This window comes from Sphaerodactylus townsendi, linkage group LG14 (assembly GCF_021028975.2).
Source record: "Sphaerodactylus townsendi isolate TG3544 linkage group LG14, MPM_Stown_v2.3, whole genome shotgun sequence".
Classification (NCBI taxonomy): Eukaryota; Metazoa; Chordata; class Lepidosauria; order Squamata; family Sphaerodactylidae; genus Sphaerodactylus; species Sphaerodactylus townsendi.
The window spans coordinates 21,504,338-21,522,209 of record NC_059438.1 but is presented as its reverse complement, the minus strand read 5'-3'; the positions used below and the strand labels follow the sequence as shown (position 1 = coordinate 21,522,209).

The 17,872-nt window shown below is 46.6% G+C and overlaps 1 protein-coding gene across 1 annotated transcript; it reads right to left on the bottom strand.

Moving 5' to 3' along the window:
- Positions 1-193: 193 nt before the first annotated feature.
- Positions 194-14,490, bottom strand: WFDC1 (WAP four-disulfide core domain 1). Its single transcript, XM_048516158.1, has 6 exons — positions 13,914-14,490; positions 6,040-6,235; positions 5,035-5,118; positions 3,848-3,988; positions 2,428-2,469; positions 194-1,631 (listed from the first exon to the last, which is right to left on the bottom strand). The coding sequence occupies exons 1-6, from the start codon at positions 14,046-14,048 to the stop codon at positions 1,567-1,569; spliced, it is 663 nt and encodes a 220-aa protein (XP_048372115.1). The 5' UTR covers positions 14,049-14,490; the 3' UTR covers positions 194-1,566.
- Positions 14,491-17,872: the final 3,382 nt, after the last annotated feature.

Here is a 17,872-nt window from a genome sequence, read left to right as displayed (position 1 = left end):
AGTCCAGCACTCTAACTGCTACACCACACTGGAATGACCAATGTGGTTATATAGTAAAGATACCATGGGAAGGTTGTGAAGAGCTCAGTTGAATGCAGAGCGAGTCCTCCCAGAAACAACCACCTTAGCCAGACTGGGGACCAAAAGAACACCGTTGAAACATGAGACAGCATTTGATAAACAGATCAGCCCCTCAAAGGACAAAGATGCTTTTATTTTATTTCTTTTCTACAAGTAGCAAGATATTACCGTGGGTGTGTAAAGTACGGTCTGATCACAGCCACCTTATGGCGACCCCGGCAAGAGACTTTCAAGGAAAGTGAGAAGCTGAGGTGGTTTGCCACAGCCTATCTCTGCAGAAACTTATGGTGAACCCAGCAAGGGGCTTTCAAGGCAAGTGAGAAGTGGAGGTGGTTTGCCACAGCCTGTCTCTGCAGAAACTTATGGTGAACCCAGCAAGGGGCTTTCAAGGCAAGCGAGAAGCAGAGGTGGTTTGCCACAACCTGCCTCTGTAGAGACTTATGGTGAACCCAGCAAGGGGCTTGAAAGGCACATGAGAAGCAGAGGTGGTTTGCCACTGCCTGCTGCTGCAGAAACTTATGGTGAACCCAGCAAGGGGCTTTCACGGAAAGTGAGAAGCAGAGGTGGTTTGCCACTGCCTGCCTCTGTAGAGACTTATGGTGAACCCAGCAAGGGGCTTGAAAGGCAAGCAAGAAGCAGAGGTGGTTTGCCACTGCCTGCTGCTGCAGAAACTTATGGTGAACCCAGCAATGGGCTTGAAAGGCACATGAGAAGCAGAGGTAGTTTGCCACTGCCTGCCTCTCCAGAGACTTATGGTGAACCAAGAAAGGGGCTTTCAAGGCAAGCAAGAAGCAGAGGTGGTTTGCCATGGCCTTCTTTTGCAGCCTTCCTTGGGTGCCTCCCATCCAAGAATGGACCTTGCTTAGCTTCTGAGATCTGAGGAGATCAGACCTTACCTCCCAGCAAGATAGTACTGCTCACTGAAAATTCTAGATTAATGAGCTGTAAAAGGTGGTGAAAAAATTAGCTTAGAAGACAGGAGAACTTTGTCCAAAATAAGGATGTTATCTCGATGTATGCAGCAAACTTCAAAAGCCAGTCTGGGCACCTCTGCTTGTAGGGAGGCTCACAGGGTGTTAAGCTCACATTATCTATCACATGTTATCTACTACCAGGGAACAATTCTCTTTCTCAGTTTTACAGCTGGGTTTTTTGGGTGGGCCTGAATTTAGCCAAAACACAGTGGGTGTGACGCTGTGGTAGTAAGACGAGGAGTCGAACTGGATTAGCTGGCTTGAGGTCATACAGCAGACGAAAACAGAATCCAGGACAGTTCATTTCAGACCAAAGTGAGATTCTGGGAAATCACCTCAGGAGGAAAGATGGCATCTTTCCAGAGGGGGTTCCAAAAATAAGGTCAGAGTTGAATGCGTGGGAGATCCTGTGGGTAAGGCCCAGTTGTGGTAACCAGAGCAGAGGTGTCATTCGGTATTTTCACACCGAAGGCCAACCAGCGGTAGAGTCCTCCACTGGCCTTTGTAGGAATCAACCGAGGTGTTTCTGCTGTTGTTTCGTGTAACCCAAACCCACCACGTGGTTGGAGCTGCTTCCTGTAAGACAGCAACGCACCCGAAAGATCAGAAAGGCAAGAAAGGTGTGTGTTGACGTGCTAAAGCCCTACCACAATTGAGGTAGTTTGGTACTACAAGCAACAGGTGAAGAACCTCAAGCTGGGGGAAATTAAGCAGGGAAAGTATGTTGCCTGTAGAAGTGTTATCACCTCAATTGACTACAGAGCAATAATGGCAACTTAGAGCAGAGGCGTAGCAAGGGGGGGAAAGCACCCGGTGTACCAGTGCGTTCTCTGCCCCTGCCCCGGAATGCCTCCGCCCGCCCCCAGAATGCCCTCACCACACCTCCACAGGGGCACACGCCTGGTGCATTGCACCCTCCCGTCCCGTTGGAGCTACGCCTCTGACTTATAGCTGTACTTCATAACTATCAGGTCTCTTTTCCAACTTCCCAGGGAAAACTGATTTGACCCTGCATAGCATAGATACTGGGGAGGCAAAACCCGTTGCATTGCCCCCATTCAGGGTGATAGAGACCAATGCAGAAACCATCTCCACAGAGATTAAGGAGATGCTGGACCTGGGGTTAATTGCCCCATCTGATAGTCCCTGGGCATCTCCAGTTATTTTGGTCCCTACCCCAGACCAGGCTGTCCGCCTTTGTGTGGACTATTGGAATCTAAACCAGGTTACAGTCCTTGACGTCCACCGTATGCCCAGGGTCCACAAGTTGGTAGAAACTGTTGGGGCTGCGTGAGATCGAACCCAACAAGTAGGCATGCTTTCAAACCAAATTAATCACAGCCGTGGCCAACTCTGAATGCTGGTGTCTTACCCAAGTATTCCTTGTAATATTTAGGCTGCAGGTTCCGTCCGTCTGGGGAAAACAAACAGAAACAAGCCATCGTCGCATAATTATCTGGTTGGGCAATAGCTGCCTACGCTTCGTTTGTACTTTAAATGGCACATTTGCATCCAAGTCATGACCAATGGCTGGGCGTTGGTCACCTGGCCTTGAAGGGAGCAATGTGTTCCACCATCGTGCGGAAAGAGGATGGAGACAGGTCTGAGCATTGAGCCGGCCGGGAACCCAAACCTCTCACCGAATGCTGCAGAGACACCTGGTGTTTGGAAGCGAGAAGTGCACGCATCCCCAACCTTTCAAAGCCTGCAGGCACCCTTGGGATCCTGACACGAGCTGGTAGGCTCGTCCACAAAATGGCTGCCGCAAAGGGCGGAGCCAACCATAAAATGTCAGGGGACGAGATGGTGCATAATAGTATCTCAGAATTTTCAAAGGAACACATTGTTTCAAAATGTTTTCTTGTGCACACCTTCGGTCACGCAGCACAGATCTTTCAGCACAGAAAATCTGTTCAGCCAATCAGGGCTCCAGGGAACAATAATCTGTACAGCCAATCAGGCAGCTCCAGGGAACACTTGTTCCCGCCCACTTTCCAAAAATGCATGGCGGGTGTCAGGAAAGGTGTCAGCTGGCACAACATTGGGGACCCCTAGCTTAGACAGTCTAAGGCAGTGGTGGCGAACCTTTGGCACTCCAGATGTTATGGACTACAATTCCCATCAGCCCTTGTCAGCACGGCCAATTGACCATGCTGGCAGGGGCTGATGGGAATTGTAGTCCATAACATCTGGAGTGCCAAAGGTTCGCCACCACGGGACTAAGGCATGGGATCTTCACTCAACTCTGACCATAGAATTCTTATCAACACTGAGAGCTACCTGGAACTGACAGGGAAGTGTTGCCGATAGAGTGCATATTGATGCCTAGAGCTACCTGGAATTGACAAACATAGCTCTAGCAATCTGACAGGAAGTGTTGACCATAGAGTTCTTATTGATACCTGGAGCTATCTGGAAGGGACAAGGGTAGCTCTAGCAATCACCAGACGCCCTACAGCAATCTTACCATCTGTCAGTTTCTCTGTCAGTTGCTTAGTATTCCCATATACCGCGTTTCCCCGAATATAAGACAGTGTCTTATATTAATTTTTGCTCCCAAAGATGTGCTATGTCTTATTTTCAGGAGATGTCTTATTTTTCTGTGTTCTGTTCGTCGGGCATGCTTCAAAACAAAAACTTTGCTATGTCTTACTTTCGGGGGATGCCTTATATTTCGCACTTCAGCAAAACCTCTACTATGTCTTATTTTTCGGGGATGTCTTATATTAGGGGAAACAGGGTAGCAGGCAAAAAAGCCCAAAACCACGCCTCCCATGTGCTGGCACACATACCTGAATTCCCCCGTTGCCTGATACACTGTCCCCTGTTGGGGATGCCCTCGGCAGCATTGCCGGGATTAATGATGTGGCATTCATAGCCTGTCGGACAGCGCAGGGTCTCTTCGCCATCCTCAGTGGTGCTACACGCCTCGGCTGCAACACAAAGGTCACGTTACAGTCCCACAAGGCTGGAGACAAGCACAAATGATTCTCTCTGGCAGGGATTTTCTTTTTGCTAATGTCTCAGGCATACAATGTAGGGGTCCCATTTGCCTGCTTATGGCGGAACGTCTCCTCCCAATTGCAGTGCTCAGCAGGCAGGAACTGGAGTCGAGTGGGAGAAATGTGATCAGAGGTGGGATCCAGCAGGTTCTCACCCGTTCCCGAGAGTGGGTTACTAATTATTTGTGTGTGCCGAGAGGGGGTTACTAATGGGGTCCGCTTTTCCGCCTCCACGCCCTCCTCGCCTCCCCGAGAGGCATCCTGCCTTTGAAGGTGAAGGTTCCATATAGCAATGGCGACTAATAATGTAACTCCCTGAACTGGGTTAATCCCTTTCAGGTACCGCAATTCATGGATTCTCAGCCTTTCGTACCTTTTATCTCGCCAGCCTCTATCAAAGAACCTGTGTGTTTCACCATTGCTGTGTTCAGATTTGTGAGTTGGGGCATTTTCTATAATGGGATGATGATTTAGAAATGACCTGGTGCAAAAAAATTTTGGGGGGGGGTCGTGGTGGGGTGGCTGCCCATGGGGGGGCATCCAACTCAGGTTTTGCCCAGGGCTCAGGTTTGCTTAGGTATGCCTCTGCCCCCTTTGCTGAGGGGGGGGGGGCTGGCAAGGGAACCTGTTACTAAAATTTTTGGATCCCACCACTGAGTGTGATCATTCTAAGGGGGCAAAATTACAAAGAAAAAATAAGCCCTTGCCTTCCTACAGGAAGAGCTGACCATAGAGTTCCTGGTGATATCTAGAACTACCTGGAAGTGGCACTTTTGTCCTTACAGCAACCCTTTCCAGGTAAGTTAGAGAAAGTGTCTGGGCCAAGGTTACCCGGCAAGGTACAACGCCTAGTCAGAATCTGAACCCAGATCTTCCAGATCTTAAGCTAACTATTATACCACATCGGCTACCCTTTATACAGTTAATAACTTGGACCTTCCAAAGGATTCACGTGTTTTTTTCTGCCCATACTTCACCTTGTAAGGCTTCTTCCGGTCCGTCCAGCAACCAGCCGTTTCCACCCAGCCAGCGTGGTTTGGGCTGTACCAGCCAATCCAAAACTGCAAAGAAACCAGATTGTCAAAAAGGATGGGCAAAGCCATGACAACAACAACAACAAGAACAACAACAAGAAACAGGTTGAATCAATGGCCCCAACGGTTCAGTGTTGTGTTTGTGTTTCTCTAATCTTTCCTGGGATCAGTGAGTAAAACTGAGTTCCACATCCTGCGATTGCTTTAGCTTTGACACCATCTGCCTTTCATCTTGTGCTCAGCACTGAGTTTCATGGATAATCCCATTGTCATCACATTATTAGGCGAAGGAAGTATCTTCCTTACTTGGCTCTCTCTGCAAAATATTCATGGATAGACTGGGCAGAGTTGGCCGAGCCGGGTCGTGGCCGAGCTGGGTCGTGGCCACAAAACTTTGGAACTCCCTTCCCCAGGGAGATTTGCTTGCCTCCTGGTTTTCTACAAACTACGCAAAACTGAATTATTCAACAGGGCTTTTCTGTTCTGACAAAAGAGTTGCTAAATAATTCACAAAGTTACTTGGAAAAATTGTTAGGGACCAGGGCCTATACTACGGCTGAATCCTGGACCATACTGTGTAATTTTGCTTCGTTTGATATGTCCGTTTAATACCTAGGCTTTTGCTTCAGTTCTGTTTTTAGACTTCTGGTTGGTTCTATAACTCTAGTTCCTACTGCGTGTTCATCGAATGTCTCATCCTGACAGTGGTATGGACTCAATGGCCCCTTCCGCACATACAGAATAATGCACATTCAATCCACTTTCACAATTGATTGCAAGTGGATTTTGCTATTCCGCACGGTAAAATCCAGCTGCAAAGTGGACTGAAAGTGCATTATTCTGCCTGTGCGGAAGAGGCCAATGTCTTGTAATCTGCTTTGAGTCCACGTGAGAAAGACAGACAAGTGAAAGAGTTTTTAAATAACAACAACAACAACAGCAATACACCTGGGGGTGGCTGCACAGATTCTAAGCAGGCATAGATGCATCCGTTGTAGCAGCAACGTTTGTGCCTTTCGCACTCGGAATCGGACCGGCAGCCGGGCACCTCACAAGCTCCGTCGGGTAGAGTCTGCGGTGGAGGCGGACAACGGTCGTTCTTCTGGTAGGGTGCCCCGTGAGAATGAAGAGGGTACTCGTAGTCCTGGAAAAAATACAAATCATGTTCAATCTAGATGAATTCTTGGTCCCCAAGAACCTTTTAAACTTTTTAGATACCCCCGCACAGAGCTTTCCAGTGGAATTAGCTCCCTTGGAGAGACATAACAGTCTTCTCGGTGACCAGTTTTCTAGGTCACCTTTTGCAGCTTGCTGCAAATTCAACAATATTGGCAGCCTGTTGCTGTGTTCTAAAATGGTCCCACAAATGGAAAATGAACCCCAGAGCCAAGGGAAGGTTTGTGCTAATGTAGAATTTGGAATTCTGAAGTTTTTTCCCCAAATTAATTTCAGCTGTTCTGGGAATATTGCTCCTCTCCCAACTGATGTTACAGTACAGAATTTACTGTGGCGATCAGGTGTGGAGAAGAGAAAGTGATGGGGGGGGGGGGGAGAGAGTTTCTTCAGTTTACTTTATGACAGCAGAAATGGATAGCTGCTTCAAATCTTGATGTTAAATTTGATATTAAATCCCTTCGTCGATTTTTAAAAATTATTATTTTTTGTATTTTAAGAAAACGATGTTAAACTTAAATGTTCCAAGCTCAGTATTTCATGTTATTTTGTTTAAAAAACCCTCAGACTCTAATAACATCTGTAACTATACTCTGTCTTACAAAAAGATGTTAGTAGATTGTGTATTCCTCTGCCACAGAACTCAACATGCCGGACCTTCTTTGTCGTAGAATGCCCTGCCTGGGTCCTGGTGCCTGCCTAGACCTGCTGCCCCATCCATTTGAAAGTTTGATGATAGTTGTTCAATGAACTATAAATGCTCTTGTGTCAAGGTACCGTGCTCAATAATGGTTTTGACAAAGGCAGCCTGCAAAAATGAAGGATAATTCTCATATTCATCCAAGACTATATTCTAATGTGGAAGCAAACAATTTTATTAACAGCTGCATATCAACTGACCATGCTAACATCTTTATGTGAAACAGAGTATAGGAATATAAGAGTGCTCAGATTTGGAGCATTATCTGCAATACTCAGATAAACCAACAGATGGCATCAGTGGGCAACAATACGCAGCCCTGTCAACCTGGGGACCATCCACAAAGCGCTTTACCTTTTAGAAATTGTTCTTACTCCCCGGAATTTGAACCAGTGCCTCCTCTCTCTTTTATCACAATTTTGCTTTGTCATGCTTTATGGATGATCTCCTGTTTCAGGACTGACCTGGAGTCCCTTTGCATGCTAAGCAGCAGTGGCGTAGGAGCAGCAGGAGCAGCAGTGGCATAGGAGGTTAAGAGCTCATGTATCTAATCTGGAGGAACCGGGTTTGATTCCCAGCTCTGCCGCCTGAGCTGTGGAGGCTTCTCTGGGGAATTCAGATTAGCCTGTGCACTCCCACACACGCCAGCTGGGTGACCTTGGGCTAGTCACAGCTTCTCCGAGCTCTCTCAGCCCCACCCACCTCACAGGGTGTTTGTGGTGAGGGGGGAAGGGCAAGGAGATTGTCAGCCCCTTTGAGTCTCCTGCAGGAGAGAAAGGGGGGATATAAATCCAAACTCTTCTTCTTCTTCTTCTTCTAAATATATTTAACAGGGAAAAACTCTTCCACCCTGAAACTTGCTTTTGACTGTAGGTGCAGACTGTAAGTTAACTCTTAGAGTTCCCACTTGAGGAACTTCTAAACATGCTTAGAGTTCCCACTTCTAAACATGCAAATAAACACCCCTCCAGCCTGAAATGATATAATCCAGGAAAAGGGTTATCATTTGGAAAGGGGATCATCATAATAAGTATGACCCGCTGATATTTCACAGGTTCTGTTGCTTTGGCCATCTAATGTCAGGTTTGTTTTTTCATGAAGCTGAAGCGGGCGTGTGAAATCAAGCTTGCAAAATGAAGAAAATCGTCCTTTAAACATGCAACGTTGCACAAAGACGAGGACCCAAGCAACTCACTCGAGTGCTTCAAAGGTCCTTCGGGCCGTGCATTTTGGCATCTGCATCCTTTGGATTCTTTCCTGGTTTCCCAACCGTTGGCAAGCCTCAGAGTTTCTGCAGCTGGGAGTCATGTTTGGTTCTAGAATTCAAATCGCTCGGAAGCATTTTAACTGAAGGGGTGATAGATACCATGAAAGATACCCAGCAACTTGTTACCGTAAAAGAAGAAGAAGAAGAAGAGTTTGGATTTATATCCTCCCTTTCTCTCCTGCAGGAGACTCAAAGGGGCTGACAATCTCCTTGCCCTTCCCCCCTCACAACAAACACCCTGTGAGGTGGGTGGGGCTGAGAGAGCTCCGAGAAGCTGTGACTAGCCCAAGGTCACCCAGCTGGCGTTTGTGGGAGTGCACAGGCTAATCTGAATTCCCCAGATAAGCCTCCACAGCTCAGGCGGCAGAGCTGGGAATCAAACCCGGTTCCTCCAGATTAGATACACGAGCTCTTAACCTCCTACGCCACTGCTGCTCCTGGGGCAGAGCAGAGAAGAGACACCAAGGGCCATCAAGTCCAACCCCCTTGCAATCCAGGAACACACAATCAAAGCACTCCTGACAGGTGGCCATCCAGCCTCTGTGGGAAAACCTCCAAAGAAGGAGACTCCACCACACTCCAAGCTAGAGCATTTTACTGTCAACTAGCCCTTACTGTCTGGAAATTTTTCCTGTTGTTTAGGTAGAATCTCTTTTCCTTCACCTTGGACCCATTCCTCCTGGTCCTAGTTTCTGGAGCAGCAGAAAACAAGCTTGCTCCCTCACTAACATGATATTCCTCCAAATATCTAAACATGGCTGTCATGTCACCTCTTAACCTTCTCTTCACCAAACTAAACATACCCAGCGCCCTAAGTCTCTCCTCGTAGGGCATGGATTTACCATGTTGGTTGCCCTCCTGTGGACCTGTTCCAGCTTGTCAATGTCCTTCTTGAATTGTGGTGCCCAGAACTATACACAATATTCCAGGTGAGGTCTAATGACCTACAACACTATCTAGCAATTCATTATAATTTACCCCCCAGTCAGCTTCTTGCCCTCCTTTTCTGCTTGAAAAGAGAAATCTTATATCATCTAAACCAAGAGTACGTATTTTTTGTATATTTTTAATTTTGCTAACTGAAATAGATGTTTTCTTGAACTACAGGTGTTCTGGATTATAGGCTGTTCGATAAATAGATCGACGGACCGATCTGTTCCCGTTCTAGGCTTAGGGAAATTCAAAGGAGAGAAATCTCTCTTGCCCTTTCTGCGCCCGGAATCCTAGACGGTTCTTGCAAACAATAACAGGAAAGGCGCTTTCAAGGAAACGGCAATAAAAAGGCCTTGCATTTTTCAGCCTCGGACAATACTTCTGGCTCTTTCAACTTCCACCTGCTTCGTAATCAGTTTCCTCTCTTGGGAACTGAACCCTGCCAAATCCCACTTGGTTCCTGTAAGTGTTAACAAAAAGACCTTTTAAAAACCTCCTCCTTATACACAAGAGAATGGCTGTCATTCAGAGAGGCCCCTTAAGAGAACAAGAATTTCAACACAGACTTGCTTTTTGTGTGTGTTTCTTTGCCAAAACTAGCCCTCAGTGTTTGGGGTGAAGAGTCTCTGCAAAAATTCCCTGCAATTTGGTGGGGACAGATGACTGATTTTGTGGATGCTGAAAGGAAGGGATTCTCCACACACACCTCTCTGAATCAAAGCACTTGGCCCGGTTTGCACGCATGTTACTCTTTTTCTCTGGCTCAATCGCAAGTTTGATGGGACAACAAAGAACCACAATCATGTTGCCTTAAAAAAGGCTCTTGTGAGTCCATAAAGAAGTCTGCCTGCTGCATCTCTGTATGATTTCTTGGCCTGGTCATCTTCCAATCAGATCCTGCTGAATCTTTGCAATGGCCACAATTGGATCATTCAGCCTTTCTGAAACTAAGCGGATTGGCACACATGCTCACTCAGCACATGCAGCAAGAGGTTGTCAGTCCTGTCTCTGCATGATTTACTGCACTGGTCTTTTGCTGGAGCAGGAGGTTTCCATCAGTGGTGGGATCCAAAAATTTTAGTAATAGGTTCCCATGGTGGTGGGATTCAAACTGTGGCGTAGCGCCAATGGGGCTGGGCAGGACACGATGGGGGTGTGGCCGGGCATTCTGGGGGCGGGGCATTCCTGGGCGGGGCTGTGGCAAGGACGCAGCCACTGCGCCGGTCCTTGGGCGAGAAACGAATGCACGCAGGCGCAGGCTGCCATGCACGCCGGTGCACCTCCTGCTAGATTGCTTCAAGTTCTACGCGCTACTGCTGAGAGAAGGGGCGTAACTAAGGCAAAAATCACGTGGCAAAATCACCAATTAGTATCCCCCTCTCGGCACACACAAATAATTAGTAACCTACTCTCGGGAACCTGTGAGAACCTGCTGGATCTCACCTCTGGTTTCCATATACCTCATGCAATTTGTTCACAATTCAGAAGATCTTACAAAGCCTCTGTTGAGGATGCCTGTTGTATCCCTGTACGTCTCATTTCCATTGGCTTACACTAGGTAAAGTAATCTTGCTGCATCTTCATTGAGTGTGGTTCACTCCAAGCCTTACCTGTCACTGCTGTATATTGAGAGCCAGCGTGGTGCAGTAGTTAAGAGCAGTGGACTCTAATTGATTCCCCACTCCTCTACATGAGTGGTAGACTCGCATCTGGTGTTTCCTCACTCCTACATTCCTGCTTGGTGACCTTGGGCAAGTCACAGCTCATTCAGGCCCCTTCCGCACGTGCAGATTAATACACTTTTACTCCACTTTCGCAATTGTTTGCAAGTGGATTCTGCTATTCCGAACAGTAAAATCCAGCTGCAAAGTGCACTGAAAGTGGATTGAAAGTGCATAATTCTGCACGTGCGGAAGGGACCTCGCTCAACCCCACCTACCTCACAAGGAGTACAGCAGAGAAAGGGGTGGTATAAATCCAAACCCGTCTCCTTCTTGCTCTGAATCAAGGGCATGGCTGGATCTTGCAGAGAGAGATCAGACTGGTCTTGTCCAAGAGTTTGCAAGTCTTCCCCTTTCGCCCTCTAACAGGATGCTCCTTCACCGTGTCTCTTGCGCAAACTTGGGGAAAGTTGCCCCTCGGCAATGAGAAGAAAACGCTCGTGGGCCCCTTCCGCACATGCAGAATAATGCACTTTCAATCCACTTTGCAGCTGGATTTTACTGTGCCGAATAGCAGAATCCACTTGCAAACAATTGTGAAAATGGATTGAAAGTGCATTATTCTGTATGTGCGGAAGGGGCCGTGTAGAGGTATCCTTCTTCATTAACAAAATGAGCTGGAAATGAACTTGAATCCCATTGCATGTGAGGGTGGCTGAACCCTGATGCTAAAACGGAGTTCAGAAGATGCGGGATTAGGGTTTTGTGCACATTGGCCATTCCACCCCCAATCCTCTAAAGCACCAGGGGGACGATGGGAGTGTCAGAGAAATGTGAGCCCTGTTATCAAGTCTCCGGCTTGTTCCCTGCTCAAAGGGCTGGGAGGCACCTCAGAAGGAGAGAAGCAGGCTTGGACAAGCTCTCTTAATGAACACCTGTCTTCCTAGACCTCCAGGTGCCAGAATGCAAAGGGGGGAGGGGAGAAACTAGGAAAGGAGGCATGACATCTTATAAAAACTTTTAAACAGTAGACCCTGGAGCAGTTGCAACATTTGAGAATATTCTTAGCACATCTTGTGCATTTGAGAACATCGAGCATCAATTAACCCAGAACTTCTTGCAGCAGCTTTGCGAAGTAGGATGAATGACCATTCCCATATTTCAGGGATGTTAGAAGAAGAGTTTGGATTTATACCCCGCCTTTCTCTCTTGTAAGGAGACTCAAAGGGGCTTTCCCTTCCTCTCCTCACAACAGACACTTTGGCCCCTTCCGCACACGCAAAATAATGCGTTTTCAAACCACTTTCACAACTGTTTGCAAGTGGATTTTGCTATTCCACACAGCTTCAAAGAGCACTGAAAGCATTTTGAAAGTGCATTATTCTGCATGTGCGGAATGAGCCTTTGTGAGGTCAGTGGGGCTGAGAGAGCAATGAAGAACTGTAACTAGCCCAAGGTCACCCAGATGGCATGTGCTGGTTCACCAGATAAGCCTCCACAGCTCAAATGGCAGAGTAGGGAATCAAACCCGGTTCTCCAGATTAGAGTGCACCTGTACTTAACCATTACACCACATATACACAAAGAATTTAAAGCATCTTGCAGCCATTGCAACCACCCGACAAGGTGTGATTGTTCCCTATTATAGCTTCAGAGGTGAGGTTGGTTGAAACTTGCCTAAGGCTAGAAATTGAAGTGTTGTTGAAGGTTTTTACAACCAAAATCAACTGGCTGTTGTGGGTTTTCTGGGCTGCGTGGCCGAGACCTGGCAGTTTTTTGCTCCTAATGTTTTGACTGCATCTATGGGCGGCATCTTCAGTGCACCACGGAGAGGAACACATCATACTATGGCATGCCTCTGAAGATGCCAGCCATAGGACTGGGCAGAACATTAGGAACAAAGACGACCAGACCACGGCCACGCAGCACAGAAAGCCCACAACAACCAGCTACCTATTGAGCTTGCCAAAACTGCAATGAGACACTTCCCAGCCTGTAACCAGTACTTACCCAGTTCAACCCCCACCTGCAATGCAGTTAACCAGGAGTTAATATACGAGACAGACAAAAAAATTATCTGAGGCCCCTTCCGCACATGCAGAATAATGCACTTTCAATTCACTTTCACAACTGTTTGCAAGTGGATTTTGCTGCAATTCCGCACAGCTGCAAAGTGCACTGAAAGTGGATTGAAAGTGCATGATTCTGAACTGTTCAACCTTCCAGGAATCCTTGCCTTTTGCTCTATTTGCCTCCAATTCCCAAAAGCATGAGGGGCCATCATCACAAAAAACACTCTGCACGTGCTTCGAGCCTCTCCCTACTGACCCCTTTTCCCACTCCGCTCCCTTTGACACTCAGATTTGATTGAAATGAAGCAGAGGAAGTTTACTTACATGTAAGAGCTCTGTTGTCAGTCTGTAGTGCTTAAGAGGAGCAGCAGTGGCGTAGGATGTTAAGAGCTCGTGTATCTAATCTGGAGGAACCGGGTTTGATTCCCAGCTCTGCCGCCTGAGCTGTGGAGGCTTATCTGGGGAATTCAGATTAGCCTGTACACTCCCACACACGTCAGCTGGGTGACCTTGGGCTAGTCACAGCTTCTCGGAGCTCTCTCAGCCCCACCTACCTCACAGGGTGTTTGTTGTGAGGGGGGAAGGGCAAGGAGATTGTAAGCTCCTTTGAGTCTCCTGCAGGAGAGAAAGGGAGGATATAAATCCAAACTCTTCTTCTCTTCTCTTCTAAGAGGAATTGAGTGCCAAAGGGGGGGGCTCCCCCATTTTTTTAAATGAACAGGGTGTTAGTGGTGAGGCCTGATTCCCATGAAAACTAAATTAAACCTGGACTGTAAAAAAAAAAGCTGTTGGTATTTAAAATTAAACTCTTACCCATCCTTTAGTAATGAAAAGGCTCAAAATTCAGTCTGGTTTGGCAGATCAGAATCAAAGAATCCTCCCCTATAAATAGGGAGTCCCAGAAACTTTATCACGGGGTGATTTTTCACTCTCTCTCTTTCTCTCTCTCTCTCTCTCTCTCTCTCTCTCTCACACACACACACACACACACACACACACACACTCTCTCTACTCACATCGTATTTTTCTCTCAGCTTCAGGTGAAGACCACGTTTCCACCGTCTTTCTGCAAAGCCCGAAGAGGGGAACAGAAGCAAGAGACACGCTGTAGCAGCAAACAGTCTGGTGGAGAACTGCCCTCCGCGGCCCATTCCAGCAGCTACCAGCTTCTCACCATGAACAATTAAAATCAAGACTCCAGATCCGGACCTGGGAGGTCAACTTCACTTTGGCTTTCCCCAGAGAGAGAAGGCGTCCCAACCGTTGAGTGAGAAAACACCCCTCTTGCCTTTACGCAATTATCCTTAATGCAAAAAGACAAAGAGAGAAAAATCCAAAGCCTTGAGTCTCATACCCAGGGCTATCCTGGAGCTTTTCTTACTCCACGTTTGATCACGTTCTCTGATCTCCTTGCAGCTGTTCGGAGCTTGTGCCCCAACGTCCCTGGAAAGATAGATGGAAAGATTATTTTTAGACCTTTGTTTCAACATCTGGCACTCCTAGAGACGCCCATTCAAAGCGAGAGAGGATCAGATGACGGCTGCTCTTATGGGGAAGGGGGGACGTCGAAAATAAAGGTCTTCAAGAACAAGGCACTGCTGATTCTGACAAGAAGCTTCACGCTTTCCAAGACCAGTCTAAGTGGCATGTTGTGTACTTTTCCCAGTTGTTTTGTGAGGGTTTTTTTGGGTGGGGTGGGGTGTCTTTCTACATGCAGTGCTACTAAGAATATAAGAAGAGATGGGCTGTTGTGAGTTTTAGGGCTGTGTGGCTGTGGTCCGGTCGTTTTTGCTCCTAATGTTTTGCCTGCATCTCTGGGTGGCACCTTCAGAGGTAAGATGCGTTTCTCTCTGGCCCCTTCCGCACATGCAGAATAATGCACTTTCAATCCACTTTCACAATTGTTTGCAAGTGGATTTTGCTATTCCGCACAGTAAAATCCAGCTGCAAAGTGCGTTGAAAGTGGAGGGAAAGGAGCTTGTAAGCCACCTTGAGTCTCCTTATAGGAGAGAAAGGTGGGGTATAAATCCAAACTCGTCCTCGTCCTCCTCGTCCTCCTCGTCCTCCTCCTCTTCTTCTTCTTCTTCTTCTTCTTCTTCTTCTTCTTCTTCTTCTTCTTCTTCTTCTTCTTCTTCTTCTTCTTCTTCTTCTTCTTCTTCTTCTTCTTCTTCTTCTTCTTCTTCTTCTTCTTCTTCTTCTTCTTCTTCCTCCTCCTCCTCCTCCTCCTCCTCCTCCTCCTTGGGGTTCTCTTATCCAAAAACTAACCAGGGCCAACACCCTGCTTAGCTTCGAAGGTCTGATGAGATCAGACTGCTGGGCCATCTATGTCAAGGCAAGAGAGGTTCAGAGGTGGTCTTACATTGCCTTCCTCTAGCAACCCTTGTCTTCCTTGATGATCTATCCAAATACTGACCAGAACTGACTATGAATAGCATCCAAGATCTGGAAAGATACCCTAAGCCATCTATAGAACAAAACAGTTCCCATGAGTCAGAAAGCCCCTACCCCCAGACAGTGAAATAATGAAGTGATGGAAATGTGAAAATGCCTAGAAATTCCAACTGGGATGACCCTGTTTGGCTGGAAGAAAGGTTAATTGTGCCGGTTGGATGACAACTTTATCAGATACAGATATGCCCAGTTCTCTTGCTGCCCCTCCCACTATCCTGTAAAATGAAACTAAACGGTGAAACCCATGAATGACTATCAGACTGGAAGGTTTTCATCTCTTCCCAAATGTTGACAATAAATCCGTTTGCATTAGGGACGTTGTACCATATTGCATCATTCAAGCCCGATCTCAATGCACCGATTCCTGCCTTCACTTCTGTTCTTGCACAGCTAATCTTAACTCTCAACACTGTTGTTTCGTAAATGGCAACACAGAAGAAATGGACCACAACAAAGTCAGATTTGGAAACAAGAGAATCAGATTGAAAGGAATCAATCCCAGATGTCTTTCTCCCTGAAGCAGAAAACTTGGCAGGGCTGTATTTTTTTTAAAAAAACATGGAGACTCGTCACCTTCGAGAAAGCCAGACTTTCAGCCGTCAGGGTTAATCTTCATTTTAATTTAGATTAAACAAGTTGACACAGAAGGAGAAAGTAGGAAGCTGGAAAAGGTGAAGAAAAAACAGGTTATTGTTTTTTTTACTGCCTTTGATAACCATCCTTTCTGAATTGCTCCGGCCTTGAGAACCTGGGTTAGTGGAATGCTTTATTATCTTCTCAAGTAGCATAAGGCAGTGGCACTTTATTTTAACCCTGCCATTCGTTTACTGAAGTGTTTTCTGATTTACACTTTAATCGCCTGCCTTTCCTAATCATCACTTGAGTCCAGTCAGACGTAGCCTGTCATTTCGGTGCTACTCCAACCCCAAAATTAAGTTCTAGCCACATGACCCTTCACTCGTGTCCTTTTTTGGGTGAGATTTTCATAAGAACATAAGAACATAAGAACTAGCCTGCTGGATCAGACCAGAGTCCATCTAGTCCAGCTCTCTGCTACTCGCAGTGGCCCACCAGGTGCCTTTGGGAGCCCACATGCACGACGTGAAAGCAATGGCCTTCTGCGGCTGCTGCTCCTGAGCACCTGGTCTGTTAAGGCATTTGCAATCTCAGATCAAGAAGGATCAAGATTGGTAGCCATAGATCGACTTCTCCTCCATAAATCTATTCAAGCCCTTTTTAAAGATATCCAGGTTAGTGGCCATCACCACCTCCTGTGGCAGCATATTCCAAACACCAATCACACGTTGTGTGAAGAAGTGTTTCCTTTTATTAGTCCTAATTCTTCCCCCCAGCATTTTCAATGAATGCCCCCTGGTTCTAGTATTGTGAGAAAGATCTGTCAACATTTTCGACCCCATGCATAATTTTATAGACTTCAATCATATCCCCCCTCAGACGTCTCCTCTCCAAACTAAAGAGTTTTCTTCTGACTAGTCCCGGTAGAAAAGGAGTTGGTCCAGATGGAGGATTCTAGAACAGATCCTGTCTATCCGGCTAACTTTCTGTGTGTGAGAATGGTATTTCTTTGGATGTGAGAATAATTCAACCATGTAAGCCAACATCTCACTGAAGAATCCCAAACAACAGATTTGCCACTCCAGTGAGAACTCGGCCCTACTCCCAAGTAAACATAAGTAGCAGGCCTGCTCTGGTAGCTCTTCTTGGTTTCCACTCCATCTTCCTGTAACTGGGTGTTGCGTAACTGGGTCAGATGTATCCTATTAAGTAAGTATTCTTATAAACTTGGAAAGTGCTTGTGTATTTAAATTAGAATGGAGACAACTTAAACATGGGATGAAAAACATTATATTTAACACAGGAAAATGTCTAGGGAACAGGACTTGAAAGGAGTTTTGTTTCCTTTTCCTGTACTACTGAACTCCATATACAGCTGAGACAGAGAGGATGAATCTAGCTCATAGAGCTAAAAACATCAGTAAGAGGAATTAAATGGACTTGTCCAACACAGAATCCGTTCCTTCTTTGATTCATCTCGACCATCTGGGAGAAACACTCCACAGATGGCTTGGCCAGCTGTCCACAATAAACTTACCCAGTGCATATACTTGATACTGGATTTCGAGCATGATGGTGTACAATAACAGGAAGAAATTAACTCAAGTGGGTGGGTGAAGTCAGTATGAACCATTTAAACAGGACTTAGAATCATAGAATCATAGAGTTGGAAGAGACCCTAAGGACCATCAAGTCCAACCCCCCGCAATGCAGGAACACACAATCAGCACTCTCGACAGATGGCCATCCAGCCACTCTTGAATAACCTCCAAAGAAGGAGACTCCATCACACTCCAAGGTAGTCCATTCCTGATGTTTAGGTGGAATCTCTTTTCCTTCATCTGGAACCCATGACTCCTGGTTCTAGTCTCTGGAGAAGTAGAAAACACGCTTGCTCCCTCACCAACATGACATCCCTTCAAATATCTAAACATGGCTATCTCGTCAC

Coding starts and splice junctions, on each gene's coding strand:
- WFDC1 (XM_048516158.1), bottom strand. CDS start 14,048: ATGGGCCGCGGAGGGCAGTTCTCCACCAGACTGTTTGCTGCTACAGCG. Junction 2,470..3,847: donor CAGGCAACGGGGGAATTCAG/GTATGTGTGCCA, acceptor TGTTTTCCCCAG/ACGGACGGAACCTGCAGCCT. Junction 1,632..2,427: donor ATATTACAAGGAATACTTGG/GTAAGACACCAG, acceptor GCTGTCTTACAG/GAAGCAGCTCCAACCACGTG.